We start from the raw sequence: 23,487 nt of genomic DNA on the forward strand, positions 1-23,487 counted from the left end.
AATTCTATTGTCTTTTTTCTTTTTAATCAACACTTAACTGAACTGGCTTTTTAGATATTTAGTGTATGCAAAGTTCATAACTAGCCTGGGCTCTTGCGTAGCCACCTTGGCTTTGAGCAGCATTGTCAACAGTGGTCCAATTTAGGTGTAAGAACACAGTCACTGAAGTGTTATATTATCTTTAAACAGGAATGCAAGTCAAAGACATGGAGATCAAGTATTGTGTTTAAAAAGGACACTCTTGTCATTCGGGAAGTTAGAGAGGATGACATTGGAAATTACACTTGTGAGTTAAAATACGGATACTTTGTTGTCAGAAGAACTACGGAATTGACAGTTACAGGTAATTACAGGCTCTTGCTATCTCTTATATTTAGAAAAAACATTGAATATTGTGATTTGAGTTGTGCGTGTTTGAGTTATCATACCTACATAAACCACTTTTGCACAAAACTTTGCTGTGTGCCTAGATATGAATGGTTGATACATTAAAGCTGTCCTGAATACTTCACAGTAGTATGTGTAACATTTTGAACAAGTCTGAGTTTTGGTCTATTCTGAAAGCTTGTGGGTAGGTCTTGTTTTTGAATGGAAAATGTGATCAAGGAACAGGTAACTTCAGCAAGCACTACCTCTAACAGAAAATAAGATCATTAAGTCTATCATACTTCTTCATGTGGTTAAATGCCTTGGGACATAAGAATAGCTGTAGCTCTAACTCAATAGCAGTAGCTCTAATTGCCTTTGGACATGAGAATAGCTGTAGCTACAACCCAATAGCAGTAGCTCTAGCCCAGTGAGACCACTGCAGCTGGGTGACAGGTAGGTAAGGGGTAGTGTTTGAGCAGTGCATGACTGAAGGATAGTAGCATTCTGCCTCTGGTATTCTCTCCCAGCTTTCTGTAGTTTATAGTTCAAGAACTTCCTTATCTCAATCGTCATGTGCTGTGGTTAGCAATTAACCTATTTTCCATTAGTCTGATTATTTTTTTAATCCATTTATTCTTGGCTTCAAAAACATTTTGAAGTCTCAAGTTCCACAGAGTAATTATGTAACATAAATAAACTATAATTTAGCAAAGAGCAATTGAAGAATATACATTTAATATAATCTGCATTTAAAACTACGATATCAGTATGTAAAATCCATCATAGATGAAAACAAAATGTATACTGTAATAGTAATGTCCACAGCAGCAGAACAGTATGAAGAACAGTCCATTAAATTTTCAATTCCTCACCAGACCTCTAACCTTTGTTTTACAAACATGTAAAGCATATAGCTGAACATATACCTAAGGTACAAAACTAGCCTCTAGAGTTATAGGATGACATTGGAAGACAGGAGTACATCATGATCTATATAATGCAGTGCGGTTCCACAGTATATTCCCTAAAAGAAGGCAGAAACAGGATTTTCCTGGCAAACTGGAGGTGAACTAGATCCTTATGGCTGACAAAGATGCTTGCATATATAAGTTCTTGCACCTTCAAAATACCTAGTAAGCCAAGAAAAAAATCTTATAGAAGGAGTTTTGTGGGCTTTTCTTGTTCCTTTTTAGTATCTAATATATAAATATATTGCACACTAACAATTAGTAACAGCACTTATGTTGTGCATTAGGCTGAATTGCAACAGTTTCCTTTTATGGTGAAAAGTTTGCTTTCTGTTTTGATGTATCCCATTTGCCCTCCACCTTATCAGAAATTACAGTGAATTATGGTTTGCAATTTTCTTCTAGTAGATTAGTCTGGAAATCATATTGTTTGAGTTGTTTTGAGAGAATTCAAGTAATCAATCATATTTATTTAAGCTCAATATCCAGGATCTCTTAATAATTTTTCTTTTGTATGGAATTGATTTATTTGGTCAGTACAGACAGGCAATTACTGTCTAGTGATTAACCTCACAGTAAACATCCATATACTCTGTTTGATTGACTCTCATATGAAGAAAGCAGAGACAGTCTTCAAGAATTTGATTTATACCAGAAGGAGGTTGTCAATTACCTTTTGCAATATATGATGTATGGATTCGAAGAGTACATATTCCCTCAGTCCTCAGGTGATCCCTTCTGTCCCTATGGCTGGTGCTCCACTGTGCAGCAGTACTTCAAACAGACTCAGACTGACAGAAAGGAGAAAGAAAAAAGCATTAGAACCAGATGCATGTTACTATTTGTAGCAATAGTTTTAAAAATGTAATTCATCACTTGTGGTGTAGGTAGGAGTTCAGTATTTAATGTTTAACTAGACAGAGACAGAAAGAGACTTGGCTGATTTTGATGTGCTAAAAATGAATGAATGCATACGAAGGGAATTATTCAGTTTCCACCTCTGCAAACCCCAGCAGATGTAGGGACAACCTCACATTAGTAAACTGCTTGTGTAGTACTGTAGGTCTTCATATCATCTTTATAATATTATGTGACTAAACAGAACAAACAGATTTACTCATAGTACCACTAATTTTATACTACATCTGTATTGATGTCTTGATAAGACTTTTAGTCAATGCTTTATAGGAAGAGATTCATGCTTTAGGTGCCTGTCTTATGCTTTCTTTGTGAGCTGAAAAACAGTTCCAGTTGCCCTGGACATACATTGAGGAATATATAGAATAAATGGAGGGTGGAAGGGACTGTTTGTTTGTTTTGAAGAAGGAATTAAACTTTAATTCAGGAACTGAGAAATAAATGTTGCAAATGTCAAATTAAAAGTAGAAAATTAAATTGATAGTTGATTGCTTTACTGTATTAATGAAAACATAATTAATTGAAACAAAGGAATGATATATCTTTCTGACATACAGTCTCCAACATGTCTCTAGGCAGTATCAATAAATTATGACATTTGTGTGAACCATTGCTAAGAACAAATTCCATCAATAAATCCCAGCTCCACAAGGAGTGAAAAAATTATTTCTAAGAAAGACATTTGAAATTTCTCTACCAAATATACTTTTTAGTTAGAATAAAATAAATTAAAAAATATGAGTAAGAATTACCAATTTGCCTCAGACTTTTCAGAACATATGGGAAGTTGTAATGTGTTTATCAAAATGGGATTTATGAAAAATAATGCTCTGTATTCATTAGCATTACCTTGTGTGGTAATGGTGAGTGTGCCACCATCACACACCCATCATTAGAAAACACAGCCACTTATTTTTTTCTATTTTCTGTGTGCTATGTTTCCATGTATGTGTTTAAGTAAGATTGGAATTTGGACTTTCTACATTTCTTTCCTGGAATATATTACCTTACCTCTCGAAAGAGAAAAAAAAACACCTCTGCTGCAAGAAATCCATGAGCCAGATGTTAAATATGTATCCATTTGTAGTATTCTATAGAAGCTGAAGATCTGCTTTTGTGCATTATTACCATTGCCTAGTAAGAAATGAAAAGGTTAATTATTTTGCTAAGAAATCATAGGTATCTGGTTGTTGACATAACAGGATTCAATGTATTAAGCAGAGAGTGGAACTAGACTAAAACAGCATTCTTGTCCTTCCTTCTACCTTGCAGAGGCAAGGAGAAACAAGCAGAATATCCAGTGAGTAGAGTTACACGATCATAGGAATGCTCTCCGGTTACCTAAAATTTTCTTCTTCCTTTGGCTCTCCAAAACTCAGATTGGAATAAACAAGATAAAAATGATGATTCTGGAAAGTAGCATTATTTCAGTGGATTGCCTATCTCTGAACAATTTTTGCTGAAAACTTTCCTTCAGATTGGAAACTAAGTTTGGGCCCCGACAGTTATTTGTACAAACATCTCAAAGATATTTATTGTAAACAGTCTTTATTGTAAATGATAATTTAGGTGTTCTATAAATGAAATCAAAAGAAAAAGTTATTAAGACCTCCTGAGAATGATCCTTTGCTGAATTTGTGGGGTAGGAGAGATGCTAAACTTTTCTCTCATAGACTTCTTGTGCTACTTTATGCAAATGATATGTCTGTTCTTTGTTTCAAATACACACAAGTTTGAATCTCCAATTCTAAAGTCATGGGCACCATAGATGTACCTAAATTAGAATCGCAGACCTAATACTGAGGTGACATACGCATATAACTACAGGTGAGGAATATATCCTGTAAGTATATTGAAAGTACACTGACATTCAGAGTAACCTGAAGTTCCTGGTGATTTTTAAGACAGGGGTGGGGTGCTCTCTTAATAAAAAAGGAAGAATAACATAAATCTTATTGGAGAAGAAAAGATAGGATGTCTTCAGACAATATGAGAAAGGACAGAAACAGTTTTCTTGACCTTATAAACAGTCATAAAAAGCTCTCTTTCTAGTATTGCACATAGGAATGAGTAGAAGGTAGAACATCTTCACAAGAGTTAGTTGGAAGAACAGGGCCATATGTATAAGCAACTGCAATACCGTAAATTAAGTAGCAGCTCCCGGATTACTTATGGCAGGCAGGGTAAGCCAGCTGTGACATTGGTGGGACGAGGCAGCAGCCTGCCTTCCTCACCTCTCCTTCTCTCTGGGTAATGGTGGAAGATTGGTAACTTCAGGATCCCCTTTATTTTTCCACACAATGTACTTTGGCAGCCTTGCTCTCTCCTGTAGGGAAACCATTGTTGCTATTACAGACTATTAAACTATGGATATAATTATACACACATTATTTTCAATATTGATGTTGTGTATGCTTGTTATAACCTCAGTGCTTTACACCTTACATACATATGTGCCTCATAGTGAAATATGGAATGGCTCATATTCTGATTTAGAATAAAAGTTGAAAAAAAAGAAAAAAAAGAAGGAAAGTCACACATTTTGAAAAAGGCCAAACTTACATTATAGGTGGTAAACATCTCATCTAAGTATAGCTGTTGAAAATCCCTAAGCCATGGAAAAAGATGATTTTCCCTCCTTTTAAAGAATGAGAAAACAAATTGCCCTTTTTTAGCTTAAATTATAAGCATTGAATGCCACCTTAGGTACACCTTTAAAGTAACAACCATATTTAGTGCTCGCTTTTTTTGGTTTTATGAAAAATGTCTTGTTAATGGCAGCAACATTGCACTAACTTTTCTAAATAATACACAAAATCTTCAAATGTTATGTACCTGTTCCTTACCAAGAATAAGTATATACTTTACTTCTTTTCCAGAGTATGATTTCTTCTTGTAATACGGATGTATCTTTCAGGTTTTTATTAGGATAATTCTTTTTGCTTTGATTTTAATGTTGTTTGGAAGATCTGTATCTCGCACTGAAAATATATTATCATCTAAGCGATTTGAATCAAGTTCCTTATTGTTTTGAGATCTGACTTAGAAATTATCATCTGCTTTGCAAAATACAAACTATGCACTGATTATTCTAGTTTGTAACTAATGAAAATATTCACATAAACAGCATAATTGGTAGTTCTTGGTTTGTGGTTATGTAATTACACTTTCTAAAAAGTCTTGCAATATACAAAGGCATTTGTAGACATTTATACCTTCAGATTGGTGAGATTAGCATTTTTTTCTTTTATATGTGGAATTTTAATTAGGGCATACCTGCTCTCTCTGACATACTTAAGTGTATGTTCAGACTTGGGAAAGAATCATATTTTAACAGCATAGTATTAATTTAGTCATAGTGCACAACATGGGTTAAAAATATTTTCCAGCAGTGATTTCTTTTAATTAAATGTTAGGTTTAATAATATTCTTTTTGTTACTTGTAGTACCAAGACATTAGCCAGCACAAACTCTTTCACTTTTGCAGAATTTCATTCAGGTCAAATGAAGTCCAGCTTGAGTCTAAGAGAGAGTATGTGTGTCCCCACTGCAATATCAAATAGTTCTCCATGATGAGCATCATAAAGCAAACAGACCCCATCAGCCTTGCAGTTGGAGCGTTATTTATTCAATTCCTCCATTACTTTTTTAGTTTTAAATATTAAAATATTTTTTCCATTCTGTTAAATGTAAGAAGCCCTCATACCTTGCAGATGGAATCAGAGCTAATCAACAGGTTCTTACTCCTGAAGCCTTTCCTCAGAGATACCCTTTATTGTCTTTATTCATTGATTAGTCCCTTTAAAGTCCCCTTGAAAACAACTCCTGCTGGAATGAGCACAATTTCAGATTTAGAGATTTGAGCGTGTTCACAATCAAGCTATAGCAATACTAAATTTAATGTTAATAGATACAAGTATTTTTATTATTTAAATTTAGCCTGCTTGGTTTAAAATATTTCTGCAATAATCTTGAAAGTGTCAGTTTACTCTTTTCCATCTGCTACCCATGACTTTTTTTGTCTTTAGATTTTTTAGGCAAAAAAAGGAATGTAATTTGTCTGTTTCACACTTATACAGTAGTTGACTCTGGTAGTGTTGCTTAAAGGTTGGGGTTTGTTGAATAACCTTTGTCTCTTTTGCTTTCTGACAGAATTAGTCTTCATTAGCGTAGTAGAAAATCTGAAATGACTATATGTACATATGTATTTTTAGTGCTGAAAAGTCCACTGTGAAAATAAATAGTATGAAGAAATAATTATAATTAAATTACATACCTAGCCTCACAGCTCTCTACATTTGGATCTTATATACATGGCCAGTCAGCATATTTTGTGGGGAAAAAAAAAAAGGGAGGGACTTCAAAGGTTTTAGCCTGCTTTAAATGGTCTGTATTTTAACTGTGTAAGACAAAATGTGCACCCTTTTTTCTCCAAAGTGCTTGCTTTAATTCTTTCCAGTTCTGCTTCTCTTTCTCACTTAATACATTGGAATGCAGAAAGGTGCTGCAATAAGCACATACTTCTTTATTTTTAGCAGGTGCTAAGCAAGAAAAGTGTTAAAGAACAAAGAGGGTTGTTTCCCAAGCATTTAGAGCTTGAGAACAGACTCTGCTTGGTTTCTGCAGTTAATGACAGGGATGAACCCTTTTGAATGCACCTAGCCCCTCCTTGCTTCAGCTGATCCTAATAATTATCAGAGCTGATGCTCATTCCTTTTGTTTGTCATGAATTTTATTCAACTCCAGAACATTCAGATAGAAATTCTATTTACCATTATTCTGTAGAAAGACTAATAAAATATAAAGCAAACAATAGACTCACTATGAAAGCAGCATGTTCAAAGTATCAACCTAGCATTTTTATAATACATAAAATCCTGTAGGTTTAGCAAATTCATGGCTGAAGAGTCGGTTGGATGTTTTTTTTTTAATTAGAAATGAGTGATCTTCTTTTATAGTGCAATCTTTTTTGTATGGCTGAAAACAAGGGTCTAAACTAATCTCCTCTGTGCATGAGTAATAATAATCAGAATGTTATGTAGAGATTTGATTAAAACATTCTCTATAAATGTTCATTTAACATATGCATTGTAAATGGGTTTAGTGGATTATTCAAAACCAGCCTTATATGAAGACAGCAATGAGCAAAGCTTTATGTATTTTACTTCAAAGTAAGTGCAAACGATGTCATGTACTGTACATTATAGGTTGAAATTATGAATTAGAAAACCAACATCAGCAACTTAGCAAAAGAACAGATGCAAAAGTTAAAGGGAGACAGACTCCCAGCTCTATTTTGAACCTTGTTGCTGGTGACATTCTGACATTTCTACCTTTGTGATGTACTAAATTGGGGTGCTCACAAAGGCCAACTTTAATAATTGGAGATTATTCCCATCCATGGTCACTGGAGAGAAAGAAGCTCCTCTAGACAGTAATTCAGAGAAGTAGACAAAGTTGGGTGGTCAGAACTTATTTTATAAAACAGCCTCTATGGGCTTTAGAAGGAGTAGAGTTTCCTCTGCCTAAAATGAGATCTGATTAATAACTTGTTCCTTTTGGGTGGTACATTTACATGCTTGTCATTCTGGATGAAGTACTAATTCATGCACAGTATACCTTCTATAACATTGTCTCCTTCTTAGTTGCTATGTTTTTCTGTTATTTATCAAAAAATCCTCCAGGACACGGCCACTATTGCTGACTTTTCTTATTTTACTAATGCTTTTCGTACAAGCACATCTTATTTTGCACTTCCCTTGCTATAACCTAGGTCTTCCTCGCTACCTGATAGTGTATATTCAGAAGAGCAGAAATGATCAGTCTCTTGTGGCTTTTTGTGTGGATAATGTAAAAATAGAACATTAGTTATAAAACCCTAAGACATATTAGGAAGTTTTGGTTTTAGTGTGTTAAAGTAAATTTCAGTATTTACAAGCTTATTTTAATCCTCCTTTTTCACTCTGTGTCATGCCCATTAATGCCTCTGCTTATCTCATACAGTGTTAACGAATGGAAAAAATATGTATGACTTGTGATAGTTACTTGGGCAAATGCTATGAAACAATGTAATTGATGATGCAGTCATGACTTCTGTTGGAGTCCTGTACTCCCTGATGACAATATGGTGTTGGTAAAAGTTAAGGGGATGTTTTAACATGTGGTAATCTGTAGAAGAAATCTTCTTATTCCCTGACAAAAATGAAGAATTCTACTTAAATTAGGTATTATGTAACAAGTGCAGTGTGTTGCTGTGTATACTGTTGTTAAAATTATGACATTTTTGCTTATTTCTATCCATAGTGTTGTTATTAGAAACCTGATGACTTTTTAAAATTATATTAGACTTTTTTTTTTTTTCCCTGCAGATTTTTTTTTCAATTGTGGCTTTGTGTGTAAGGTTAAAAACTAAGATTAAAAAAAAAAAATAAAAATCTCCAAACAAATTTGTTTTTTACATCAGTTGAGAAAAAATTAGGGGAATGCAATTTCCTGGTGTGATGGAAGTTTGTTTGTGTGAGTCAGTTTCCCTTTCTTCATGAGTCATATCAGAATATTGAAATATAAACATTTTGAGTGGATGTTGTTACCATGGTGCTGCTTCCCATTGTTTCAGTTTAGTGTGGTGAAGTTGTTAAGATGAGCTCCATTCTGCAGAGACAGAAACCGCAGACAAAAATGTTTATCACAAAACTGTGTTAGTGACTACTAAAGACATAAAAGACTTATAAACCCTTAGTTCAATAAGATGTTACAAAAATTAAATAAATCTGTTCTTAAGGCACCCAAGATGCTTGTTAAGCAACCTTTTAAAATGTAGATAAATGACATTCAATGTTAATGTTTCACATTATTGCTATGGTATCTGAAGACTTCATTTTACTTTTATGTTCCCCTAGAGTATGTTAAATCCAACAATATTGTCCTAACCGAACATTTATCATTTCCCTAGCTTTTCTCTGAAAGCTTTAGATAATTTATGTGTACGGTGGAGTCTTCCAGGATGATATTTTAATAAACTAGAGTATAAAATGTACAAGTATGATAGCATATGGACCTTGTGTTGCCTCCATCCTTAAAAACAATCTGTACACATCCTTAAAAACAGTCTGTACACAATTACACTATCTGAATATTTAGGTTTAAAATGGAGGACAATTTTCCATTGTTTTCAATATCTTTCAGTTGGCTTAGTCAAATTCTTAACTCAGAGCTACTAAGTGAAACAATATTGGTGGTACCTATGTTCAGTGAGAAATTCCAGATAATACATGTATCTGAAATCATTGCAATTGTTATTACAGGCAGAAAAACTTTGTTTAAAGAAGAAAGACATCTCATTTTTACTGCAGCATTACCTGCTTGGGTACAGCATTAAGAGAATAGCAGCCTTAAAATCATGTAGAAAGTATCTGAGACGTATTTCACTATATCAAAAGTACACTTATCTTAAAGAGTATTCATGTCTTGAGATGACCTCAGAAATATTGTCCTCTCCCCTTCACCACCCCCAAAAAAAGAAATGATCAGGCTTTTTTTCATGTTGTTGCCTCACAGTATTAATTAACCATCTAAAATATCATAGTATATAAACAATGGAGAAACAGTGCTTATCAAATTTAAGAAACAAGTTTTACTTGGTATTCTTTTACATGTGTGAACCAAGAGTGAAACCTTGGTTTCTTTGAGATCAGTGGCAGTTTGCCCATTGACTTAACAGAGCCAATATTTCATCTTTTGACTTTTTTGTTAAGAAAGATCAGAACTCAAGTTCATTTTAAAAAATGAAATCAGATTTTAAAAAAATCCAACTCTGCAAATCACCTTGATGTTTTACTGGTTATTCTCTCATGCAATTTCTTTCAATTAGTTAATCTATTACTTTTTAAAAAGAAATTTAAAAATACCTTCACCATGTTTTAGTAAGAGGAAAAAAGCATGATAGCTGCATAGTGACCATCCAAAACAGAATGAACAGTAGATGAAATCTTTTTTACCGTAATAAAAGGGGAAAACCTGCCCATCTATTTCTACATGACTCTAAAATACAGGTTTTAATTTTGGATCTGGCTGAAACTATAGTTCTTCCTAATTTACTCACTTGATGAATAGTTTGATCCTATTCTTTTGGAATCAGTATGGATAAAACACCTACTGGCTTACTGGAAAAAGTACAGGGCTAAAATAAAGCAGTCAAGAGAACAAATTTTCTATTCTAGGGTACTTTATCTGAAAAGTTTAAAAATGAAAGATACGTGAAAAGGAATAGGAATTAATAAATCAAAATTATATCATAATTTAACTTCTGGTGTTTTACTTATCTGTGTGAGAGTTTAATATAGGAAAACAATTTCACCAATTTATTTTTTTCTGTGGGAGGTTGATAACACATGGTAATTGTTTGAATATAAGAAAGAAATTGGAACTAGCAATGACATTTTTCATTTCTTTAATACAGTTTTTCCTTTCACTTTGGAGTATTATATTCACATCCAGAACTGCATTAATTTAAAAATATAAGATATATCTTCATAGAAACAAGATTAAGGAGTGATATAAATCAGTGGCTTTCCTCCATATTCTTTAAACAAAGTGGAGAGGGAGGAACTAGAATAGAAAGATGCCTGTGAGTTTTCTCCCTTTCTAAATCATTCTGTCTCTCCTCACTGCATCCTTCCCATGTTAAACAAGATGATGATATTTCTCCAGACACAGGATATGACAAGAAACATTCTCAGTCCTTAATAAGACCTTTATGGAGTCAACAGTCCCACGGCATAATTCTGCTCAAGTTGTGGGAGGTTTATTTATGGTGAGTATATGATCTGTTGTGTGTTTTTTCTCTAGAGGTAAAATTCCTCTCACCTCACTTTAATACTTACATCCATCTGCATATGAGCTAGTTGCTCTTCATAGCAATTCCGTGGCATGACTTGTCTCCTCTTAATGCCAAAGCGTGAAACGTTAGATGAGTTGTGTTATACAAAGTCCCACTTCCATCTCTTGACTATCAAAGGAGCTTTAGGTGGCAAACTCAAATGTAGATTTATAATATAGGCATCTAAATTATTTGAATCCTACTTTAAGGTTTCACAGTTGTTATGTTTATAATCTTTGGAAATGGTAAGCTGGCTCTACATAATATTTTGTTGTTATAAAACAAGTCCAAAAATTAATGACAGCTTTTTGAAGCAGACAAGAACAAATCTGTAGTAGAAATGTTATTTGTTTTTCAGACTGAGATGTACAGCTGAAAAAAATAAGCAAGCTTTTGGGTGTACAAGGCTGTCTTCAGATCTCAGGGGCTTAATATACCAGCTGGTCTAATAAAATATATTGCTTCTACCTTGTTTTGTCTAAGCCATCTTGTCTACAACATTACTATTATTGTTTTTCATGGTATTTAAGTTTTCTTAGGATGGAATCACAGCATGCGTTTAAGCTAGCTGCATCGTGCAAAATAAGTATAGGGTTTTTTTATTAAAATATTACTGTTTTGATTCATTTTGGCAGCTAGAATAAACTGTGCTTCACATGTAACACAGAATGTACCCTTTTCCATTCTGTGCTTTCTTTGAAAGTGATGATTGTGGTTACAAGACAACTGAAAGCTTTCCTTTTATATTCCACTATTCTGAATACAGCTCAAACTAAACATAAAGAAAATAGAGTGCTCTCTGAAAACAAAGATTTTGATTTGAGAGCTGCAGTAAACAGAATAAATGTTTTATTAGTAAGTAGGTGGGTTGCAAAGTTTCAGTGTAGAGATGGTAAATTTATTTTAAACTACTGCTTCTGTTCACTACTTACATGTGTCTTCTAACAGGGCATTTCTAATGTTGCTATTCACTGGCATTAGTGCCCAGGTGGGTGAAGAACCTGAGAAGAGATGTGATTTTTATTTTGTTGTCATATAGCTCTGCCAGGAAACCTCGTCTCTTCCACACACAGCAAGGGAGGCAAGCGTTACTCGCCATGAACACCTCCTGCTTCCTCCACAGCTTTGTGCCTGGCGTTAGAGCCCAAGCACCAGCTGCCTTATAGCATCCCATGCTGGACCTGTCCTAACATACCACCCCCCCCGAATCTGACACAGTTTGTGATTTCAATGACCAAACCAGGCCTCTCTTACTTTGCCAAGCCTGTTCTTTGAAAGCACAGATTGGCAATGCACTTTGGGTCTAGGTGTTGCTTCCAATATGTGCTTCATCAGTGGCAGCAGTGGGGACCTCTGAAGGGGCCACCCTGCCTCCCCACAAACACTGCTGTCATTGTTCCTGCCCTGCTGCAAACCACCCATCTGCGCGTCTTCCTCTGTGAGAAACTCGGACGGGGCAGCGGACAAGCCAAGGCTTGGTAGGAAGGCAGTGCAAAAATAACCCACTGCAGATGGAGGCCGCAGGGACCACTGTTTCTGTGGGGCCGAAGGGAGCGCCTGTCCACCCCCATCTGAGAAACAGAGAACCCACAGCCTCTGGCTGAGCAGTCACCCCTCCATGCAGTAGCAGAGCGTTGCTGAAATCCCGTTTTGATTTTTCAAGTGTTTTGTTCCTTCAAAACAATTCCATTAGTTTTTCGGAATTTTTGAGCTAACATTCAGAATTCAAAAAGTCACTCATGAATATCTTGGAAAAGGGCAAAAAATGCATTGTGATAAGCTAATTTAAATAGAAATAGGCTCATTCCTTTGTGTGGGTTGCATATGCTTTTTTTTTTTTTTTTAATTTAGATTTTTATGAGCGAATTCAGTTTTCTGAGGAGCTACTCCGACACCTTCAGGAAAAAGAAAAATAAGGCTAGGTGAACTGTTTGTTATTTTTGTACAGCTAGCAGTATCTAGACTTCTTGGTCACATTTGAGGAATAATAGTTTCTTAGGATGAATGGGAGGGCAGGAACAGAGATTAAGGAAGAAAAGACACTTGCAAAATGTGGATAAAGTGACATTTACTGGAAATTATGTGTTCATAACAGGAAAAGCATTTATTTTTCCCTACTCCTGTGCACAACTAAAAAGCTGTACACTTAATAGGAAATAGTCCTATGCAGCTACTGTTCTGACAAAGACAGGCTCAAAAGATTGAAGGAGACAAATATTTGAAAGAGTTATTCTGGCTTCTGAAGTCAAGGACATTTCAAAATACTTTTGCATATGCTCTGTAATGCCTTATTCTAATATATTATAAATGATAGTTGGCAGATTACATCTCATCTTTTCAGAAGCTAAATTCTGTACTGTTCTGCTCTAGGTGTCTTCTTGTCTATGTGGTTCATTAACATCCTCATGATCTGTCATAGTAGATTTGATATGCACGTAAAGCTGAGGGAACAATGATTTATAAACTCAACTCAGAAAGATATACAGGTATATATGCCTGCTGTGGGGTGGACAAAAAGCATAAAGCACTGAAAATATCTTACTTTATGCTGTACCTTATGTAAATTGGAAGAAAATATTATCTTTACATACACGTTCAGGGTCCTGTTATTAGTTAATAGTTCCATAAGAAACACGATCATTTCTTCTGGCTGTCAGTGTTACTTGTTTTTTTCTGACCTGTTTTTTTAAAACAACAATTCTGAAAAATGTTACTGAATTCAGCAAAGATAAAACAAACCCAAACAATATAAATGACGCTTTTAGGCCTTACAGGCCAAATTAAAAGACTTTCATGACTTGAAAATTTTTTTTCCATTTTTGAATGTATGGCAAAGCAACTCTTCCAAAAAAACATGCCCACTGACCTAGTTTCCTTATTAAACTGAGTGCTTCATAGTATCAAAGGACAGAAAACTTGCATTAACTTGATTAAAAATACTATACTGAGTCAATAGAAAAATGATAAATCTACTCTTGGGATTTTAAAAGGATATTGTGAGCAGAAAGGAGACTTTTTTAATAAGTAAATTGTTACAGAATGAATAGCTACATGTGTAGACGGTCCTTATAGTTCCTACTCATGTACATTATGGAAGAGTAAATGAAATGAGTAGAGTACGAAATGCAATTCTGACTCAAGAACTGAATTGGAGGGGGTCTTAATTCTTGTTTGTTTATGACAGTTGATAACATTTAGCTAAATTAGCTGAAGTACTGTTAAATTTTCAGGATGTGGATTGTTTCTTCACCATGCGCAACAAAAGGGTATTTATTTTGTTAGAGGCCTTTCAGCATTATCAGCATGTTAGGATAGGAAAAAGTTGTTTTCTGCAATTTCAACTGTTAAAAGAGAAGCTAGGCCAGTGCTGGAATAGGTCTGTCATAGAATCAAAATACTGAAGTGGGTTTGCGTTGACACTATTTGCATTTTCCTGCTTTATTGTAGCCTGTACAGGATTTTGAAAAAAAAAAAAAAAAAAAGAAATCATTCACACTGCAGTGGTGGGCTGTTATATTAAAAGATTTGAAAGAGGCTGAAAAGTGTGTTCATCTACAGCTAAGAGACATTTGATGATTTTTTACTTATTCAAATATAAAGCATAGTCACATGACTGTTTTAAAATCAGTTTTACCTGTTGTACTTTTAATTAAAAATATTTGAGTGTTTATAATTAAACACACACACACATCCATTCACTAAATCTGAATGGACCTCACTGATTGCCAGTCAACAGAAAACATTCCCAGTTAAAACAAATCCTCTTTTCTTTCTCCAAAATCTTTGCCATTTTTTTATCTGGGAAGAGAAGAGAGGAGAGGACAGGAGAGGATAAGTTGCTTGTGTGTTTGGTTTTGTGGGGAGAAAAAAAATACATATTTTTAACAGTATTTAGCTATATTTAACCTTTACCAAATTTTGAGTAACATGTCTTTGAAGAAATACATGGGACTTTCTGCCATGGAAGGAAAAGACACTTTTAACAGGACAAGGATAATTTTAAAATCTTGCTTAGAATATGTTATTAGAAAGCTCTTCTAGGAGATGAGGAAGATTTTCATGCCTAGAGTGATGCACCAACTTTTTTTCCTAAATAAGATGACAATTTTGCTGGGGGCAGGGGAAAGGATTGCTGTGAATTTAAACCAAGACAGTAGTACAAGAGTGGATAAACAGAGTATTTGTTTGAGACAAACATATCTTTCCTTCTACCGTGGAACGGGAGCTCGGGAAGACTTTAACAATACACCCTGAAAGATTCAGTGGGTATGGGAGAAAATGAATATGCAAAGATGGAAAGAGTAAGAAGCTTCCACTAGTAGAGATGAGAAAAACACACATAGAGAAGGCAGTGATTTTTTTCTAAAGAAAGCCTACTGTAAATGTGTTTATGATTTTCCCTACTGTGGGAATCTGTACCATATTTCACAAGATAGTATTGACACTGAAGACTGTGGTAAGCTAGTCAGAAGGCAGGAATAGATTTAAGTGAATACAGTTGTATCTGCCATCATGAATGGCTGCTGTAATCACAGCTTCTAAAACCCATTGTAGGTTTCAACAGTTCATGGTACAATGGAGCTCTTCAGAAGTACAATAGTTGTCGACATTCCATTAAAGAAAACAATATAAGTGGAATGCATATGCTTAGATTTCTTTCTAGTCTGTACAACTGATTTATAAAAGAAATAGCAGAGAGAGAGAAAAACGAGGGCAAACTGCTGTGAAAAGTAATTAAAGATATGAATACTTGGGAAAGGTAAAATACTGTTACAGTGAAGACTATTTGGCATTCTTTAAACTGTTAAATGGATTTTGGTTTTTAAGGTTGTATATTGAGATACTGTTATGATTATCAGAGATCACACTGAATTTTGATTCTAATTTCTGTTAAAAAAAAAGGTTATGTAAGACTTTTAATTTATTGTTTATGTACCAACAGGCTCTATAACAACTATTTTACAAGATTTGCTCAGTTGAAATTATTAGTAGTTAGATTCTGGGAGAAGTTCAAAGGTGATGGATATTTAGTTAATTTTTTTACATTATGTATTTCTGCGTTCAGCTGCTGAACAATGTACCCTACCTGAATCTCACTAAAGTGATGCTTTCATGTAAGTTTACTGCCCAAGGTTTGTATAGATTGATCAGCTAAAAGCAGAGCTAGGCATCATTTACTTATTTAATAAATAATGATTTTTTTCCCCTGAAAAGGTAGTTTTCACAATCATTTTAGAATTTATATGAAATCCATTGAAGACTTTTGCCTTTACCTGTCAGCTTTGCCTTTACCTGTCATCGTGAAATATTTCAACTGCATTATGCAGCCTTTTCCTGTTTAAAAAGCTTTATAATCGTTGTCCTCATTCTAAGTAACATAACAAGTGAGAGGCTCCAAATTGCCTTTGAAACTATTACTATGTAATATACTGCATGATTTTAGTTTACTTGCTTAGTTGCTTTTAATCTAGAAATGGCATTATAGCAAAACACACATCGTCAAACATATAAACCTATTTTTCTCCCTCCCTAAGGTTATGTTGGCTACCTACACAGACATTTGAGAAATACCTGTGCGTCTTATGCACAAATGTTAAATACTATTGAAATGGAAATGCATAAAGAATATCAGAATACGTTTTTAAAAGACAAAATTCATGTTTAATGTGGCTTTTTAATACAAAAAAACTGTCATAGCCTGTAAGCCCTCCTCCATCCTCCCCCTGCTGCACTGAAAAAAAGCCCAACACTTTAGCTAGGCAAAATGAGAAACATTTTTTGTTTTGTCTGGTAAAAGTAAAGTGGGATTTTTGCATCCACATATCACACTGTTTTAAAATAGCCTCGACTGGCCTTTGGAACTTGATTCCATGTGTCTGGTACTCCACTCAGACATTGTTACAGGGGTTAGATCACAAGCTACAAAAATTGTAAATGTGAGTCTGAAGCAGCTCGACAACTAGACAAGCACTTAGAATTCTTCTAATCTTTTTTTCATGTCATCTGTAAGAAAGTGAATGCTTACATTATAAATCAGGCTTTTAAACATCGCTTGCTAATGCCTTGTTTTCTTTCTAGGAGATTTATTTCTGCCTAACACAGCAGGAAAAATTAGCTAAAATTATTTCAATTCTTTTTTTTCAGAAGCAGGAGTCAGGTCTTAATGGTCAATGTAATACAAATGCAGAAGTAAATGAAAAAAAATTATAATTGAGAACTTAAACTGTGTGGAAGTGAGGAAATTTGGGAGGAGGTCATATGTTAGAGAATGCAGATACTGCAGCAAATGAGACTCAAAAAATCTTAGTAATACTACTTGTGATTAATTATTAGGATGTGCTGCTTGAAAGATCACACTGTTCACAAAGTCTCTTTTCTGAGTGACATAATTCTGTTACTTGCACAGTGGCTCCATCAAATGATGACTTTTGTGACACTGCTAGAGTTGGTGAAGTGTCACTCCTGTCTGGCAGTCATTCCTGAAAAACAGGTTTTTGTTACCAACAAAACAAATAAATGACATGTTCTAAGCAGCAGCTGTAATACTGCATTACAAGAGCAGTAACAGGCAGGAGCTTTCTGGATGTGTCTAGACAGTTCCAGGTTTGGAGATCTTTTAAAAAAATGTCTTTAGTTTCACTGCTGATGAATTCAAAGACTCAAAACTCAAAATCTCTCTTAATCTTTCAGTCATCTCTAGCAGATTCATAAGGAGAGGGAGAAAACGACACTAAATTTCTGTTTATAAATTAACAGGCTTGTCTCATTGTGATTCCTGTCTGACAAATGTCTACATCACAGAAAATGCCATTACAATCAGCAATAATTGGCACCCTCATTGGTAATCTCAGCAGAGAAGATGAGACTTGAATAGTTTTGGAGGCTGCGCTACCAGCCTCACTATTAGGCAGAGTACCAAAAGTGCATTAGACAAGGAGGGGTGGATAAACTTTCTCTTCTGCTCTGGTTTGTAGATAAATAAAAGAATTTGGTTCATGATATCGTGATTGTTCGCTACTCAGGACAAATAATTTAATTTAAAATTAAATGGGCTATGTCCTGTTTCTAAACTTTTTTCAATAATTTGCCTGTGGCTGTTGCAGAAATGGAAAAATAACTCTTGAATGTCAAATCAAGATGTTTATTAAAGTGTTGCCTAGGTTCTAATTCTTTTTTTCATACAGAAAGGAAGAACACGGTTGTGGTATTCCTTTCTGTCACTACAAGATCCCTTCAGCCCAGCTGTATTTTGCAGCCACATAGTTCAGCAGCTGACAGTAGGTATTAGTTGTGCACTAACTCTTGACAACGGCCTAAAAAGATGATCATTTGAAACTCATCACTGCTGTAACCAGGATCCTAGAATTCACTTAGTATTCTCTGGAGGCTCTGCGAGGTTTTACTTCACAAAATAATTTTGCAGGTTTAAAATCAAGTTCAAGACAGTTATTATGAGACCAGTATGGGTATATATATATATTTAATGGTATTAAACTGGTTAAACTGTTAATCCTTTTACTCAATTTTTAGATAATTATTTTCAAATAACAATTTATAGGGTGAAAATCAGCATTAGCATTCAGAAAGGCAGCATTACTTCAAAACAAACAAACAAACAAACAAATGGCCGCCAACTAACAGGATAACTGTTAGTGATAGCCTGTCCTGCCTATCCCAAAATGTGAAGAGAAGGCAGAACATTTGTACTCTGCTGTCAGTGTTCTGCCCGGATTTAAAGCCGTTGCCTTTAAGTTCACAGCTGCATTGCACTTCTACTGCTCTTATCTCCTCGATGCTACTGCAAAATGAAACACTGAACTTTGCTGAGAGAGCTGAGACAGACATCAAAATTTTCTAGAAAGGTCAGCTGAAATATTCCTGTGCTGCTCCCAGTCTCTCTCCCCGCTGGATCTCAGGCTGCCCACAGCCCTGCTCCTCAGAGGCGAGCTGTGCAAAATGCTTTCCAGCAGCACCCACTTGGTAATTATTTCTCTGTCTAAAGATGCCAGTGCTTCTAAACTAGGCAACATGTCAAACTGACAGTGAAAACTGCACAATACACAGTTGCCTGTGACTGTCAAACCTTATGCTGTTGGTGCAACAGGTAAACCTCAAGGAGTGGTGTTGGCAGGTCAGAGCCGCTGATTACTAGCTAATCTAGATTTCTCTGGTCGGCTGCAGGCTTTTATGAAGACAGTTTGGATGTGACAGTGCTAGGACCAACCATTAGCTTTATACTCAGTAAAATGCAGAAAATTTTCTCCAAAGCATCTTTCAATTGCTTTATTGCAAATAGAGACATGCAACACTTCATTGTGTGCTTGTCTTTCCAGTCACAAATTCTTCTGATCAGATTCTGAGGGAAAGAAAAGTCTCCAGATACTGACTTCAGATTCTGTAAGTCCAGCTAGGTTCATAACTTTATTGTGTTCCAAACAGCATGTAGACATCAAAGTAATGTAGCATTCAACCTGAATGGTTTCTAGAAATACCTTTTTTTGGTTTTAAAGTTACACCAACTAGTTCAAAAAATAAAGCATTTTGAATTAATACTGCTCTCAGTTTCAGAACTGCAGGCATAGAAAAGGAAAGATACGAAACACGAAGAGCTACAGGATAGCTAGTTACAACTTTATTTACTCAGTAGGTATTGCCTGGATACTAGTGCAGGCTACAATTCCTTCCTGGATCGTCATCCTTCATGGAAAACTTTCATTAGCCCCTCGCTGACCCTCAGACCATTTCTAGAGCTACATTCCCTTCCCCTCACATGGCAGTGAACAGGTTGGTCAAATGGGACTGTCATTCTGCTTCCCCAGGAGGTCAAGACTTAGTGTTAAAAAAACACCTCTTACTCTGCCATTAGTGCTGCTTTGGGGCAAGCAAAAGATGACCCTTGGATCAGGACCAAGCTGTCTGTAAACTCTGAATTTTCTTCAGATAATCCTTTCCTCTCTGACTCTTGCTTATCAAGGAACTAGATACCTTATGAAGTGAAAAATAGGCACAAGATTCATAGATCCACGCATGCATACATAGGTACACACACAGGTACAAAGAAGCAAGAATAAATAATACGGTGGTTCAGACCTGAAACATACTTCCTTTGAACCCAATTTTTCCCCTAATTTTGACCCAAACTGAAAAGACTACATCTTTCCTGGTCACCTCTGGTGTTAGTCATGGTACTTTGGGCTCTTAGCAACCATTTTTAATTGTTGATGATTCTCACATTTAACATATTAACTATAAATACCCAGTTGGTTCTAGTCATTCCCTTCACTATGGCACTGCTGGCTTTTTTAGCATCACCTACCAGCAAAATAAAAATTAAAAAAATAAAATTGGTTCACTGTATTTCCTTGTGATTTCACTTAAATAAATTTTCATGGAATCAGTTTAGAACTGTGTTCACCTGAAAGAGCAGAACATAATCAAAGTGGAGTAGCACTATCCATTGCATTGAAAAAGGGAGTGGTCTTTTAAAATTTGCTTTGCAATAAATAAGTAAATAAATAAGCTTTATAAACACAGAAGGAAGTGATTAAAAAAATAATCAATTTGGAAAGAGGCTGCGCAGCAAAATAGCCTTAGAATGACAGTGCTATTCTCTCAAAACAGTGCATTTTTTATCTGTCTGCAATAGTTTCCAGTTCCTTGCAAAAAAAAAAAAAAGGCAAAAAATAGAGTGACAGAGGAAAAAAGTGCATGATGTTAGCCTAAATACATTTTCTTCACCATTTTCTTCTGTTCCTTAAAGGAAGAATATTTTTATTTCTAGTCCCTACACAAAATTTGTAATAAAATGTAATTAACTGTGAAAATATGAAGCAGAACCAACTGCTTGAAGGTAGAAGGGATATTTCCTCTGTATTTGGTATTTAAAATAGGTCTCAGATTGGCAAAAGACTTTTCTAATATGATAGGCTGCAGCTAATTAGAGATATTAAACTATTGTTGAAATTGTTGTTTCTGAAAATAATCATTACCACTGAAATTCCAAGAAAGTTTGTTGGGTTTTTTGTTTGGGGATTCTTTTGTGTTTTTTTTTAATAAATCATTTTGAATTTGGAGTAATATTTTTATTAGAACACTAAACAGTAAGTTTTCCAAGCGGTCTCTTTTCTGACTGCTTTGTTTGAGGTATAGATGTTAAAGTAGTAATGATAGTGGCCAATAGAGGGGGAAAAAAGGAGCATGAATCTATGTATAATCTTACCTGTATTCTCAAAGAGAATTCTGTGCTGATAAAAATAAGATGGCATTAAAGGTCCCTTTGACAGCAGCTTCCTCCCTATTACTATTTCACAGTATCTGAGAAATGATGGTTCTTTCCTTATAGTGAGAGATGGAAGTCAGTAGGGCGTTTCCTCTCTGAAAAGAATTGAAAGTTTGATACTGATACTGCCTGACAGATGAGTATATGTTAGTATTAGTACCATATTTTATGGAAGAAAAGTCAATTTTAGATAGTAGGACCATGGTTTGGCAAGCCAGTCCTCACTGACACGACTGATTGGTGACTGCCTCCTTATAAGCACCGAAACTACTACCTTGTATGTATCAGAATTATGTTTCAAAGCATAAGATCTCTAGCCAGGCCCTAATTGTGATTTTAGATAAGGTTTAGCTATAAGAAGGGAAAAAAAAATTCTCATAAATTGCCTGTTTATACTGATATCCACACTACAATTACCAGCTTCCTTCACGAGGCATTTATGTCCATCAGAAACTCCGTTCTCTGTTAAACTTCCATTAGAAAAAAAAAATATATTTGTGCAAAAGAATCTTTAAAGTTTTGTATTGATGTGAGACTGTTTTACTTGTTAGTTGGCACTGGAACTTACTGATATTTGCATCTATCAGTTACTTTCAGCATAGCTTGATCCTCTCTGGGAAAATAAATCTATGATCCAACTGAGTAGAAGTCCCTGTTATCACCAAGTCTGCTGCCAATAGCTAGCATCAATTTGAGCTGTTACTGATTTTTAGTTTTTGAGTTCAACCAGAAGATGTGTGACACATAGAGATATATTAGTATTTCCAGTACAGATCATGAAGTATGAAAAGGCTCTTAGATAATTTTATTAAGGAAGAAAGAGCATTAAGGATTTTTATGTGAGCTTTTATAAAAACCCAACCACTTGTTTGGATAGGTGTGCAATATAACTTTTAATGGTGCATAATATTTGTATTTACTACGTGCATTGTATATTCATCTTTTTTACATTCCTTATTTTCCCTGTTGCCATCCACTCTATTCTTTTAGTTAAATCAGAACCAAAATGTAAATTTAAATTCATTGTAATGACAATATGGGTATGTGTTCTGCTTGTGAAATGGTAGTAGTGTATAAACTAGTGAAAAAGAGAAATACAAGGAAGCTAGCCTCACTTTTACTTACTTTTAAGTAAAAATATCCTATATTTATCCTTATAAATTACTTATTTAAAAGTAATTTATAGGATAAAAATGGATACATTTTAATACTGAACATCTATATTAAACTAGCAACTTCTAGACCAGTAGGTATGACATGACTTACAGACCCAATATATTCTGTTACAAATATATCTATATTTAATGCTGAGATACTAATTCATAGTAATGCCAAAAACTTCTTTATTGAAGATTTGGTTTTACTTTTATAAAGTTTTCCTGGCTTATTTATCACTCTAACATAATAATATTTCAAGGAATGTAAATAATTTTTTAACTTTTCATGTGCACCGCTGTCACTTTCTAATTAGACAGAAATACTGATTGCTATATTTTTAGTATGTTTAAGAGTCTTTGAATAGCTCTGAACACTTTGAATTAAAAAAAATAGAAATGAATGATAACTTGTGTTGCAGTGGTAACTAAATAATGTGTGATTTCATATTAAAACTGGCAATATTGACCAGAGGTACTGCCCATAGAGCTATAAATAAATAGTATATATGAGTGGTATTGGATTAAACGTATGTAAACCAAGATGACTAATCAGCTTTACTTCATGTTCTCTCTTAACCTTCTCCCTGAATACCAAAATAATTTCAAAATGCAGAGTTGCAACACTCTGCATTTCCAATAGAATGTTGGACATTCTGCATTCCCAATAGATAGCAAACTTAGCGAACAAAACATAGATTTGTAGTCTAAGACATGAATTTTTCATTGAAGTAATAAGAAAGCAGTTACAGTGTATGTTTAAGTTTTCTCTTAGACAGATGAAGTAGCTACTGAATTCTGCATCGAAGGCAAATGCTGAGAAATTTAAATAGGACACACATTCATACAGAATGTGTTTATACGTGGTTGCATATATAATTTAATATTTAAAACTCCTTTTATCATGTACTGTAGCTCATG

General features: G+C 34.7%; 1 protein-coding gene across 1 annotated transcript in view; it reads left to right on the forward strand.

The window, feature by feature from the left end:
* Positions 1 to 23,487, forward strand: part of IL1RAPL1 (interleukin 1 receptor accessory protein like 1) — a 695,569-nt gene that overhangs the window by 407,894 nt on the left and 264,188 nt on the right. Inside the window, exon 4 of the mRNA XM_050908607.1 lies at positions 190 to 343. Coding sequence (XP_050764564.1) covers positions 190 to 343 — 154 coding nt within the window. The remainder of the gene's footprint in view (positions 1 to 189; positions 344 to 23,487) is intronic.

The sequence above is a fragment of the Gymnogyps californianus genome, chromosome 1, assembly GCF_018139145.2.
Source record: "Gymnogyps californianus isolate 813 chromosome 1, ASM1813914v2, whole genome shotgun sequence".
Classification (NCBI taxonomy): domain Eukaryota; kingdom Metazoa; phylum Chordata; class Aves; order Accipitriformes; family Cathartidae; genus Gymnogyps; species Gymnogyps californianus.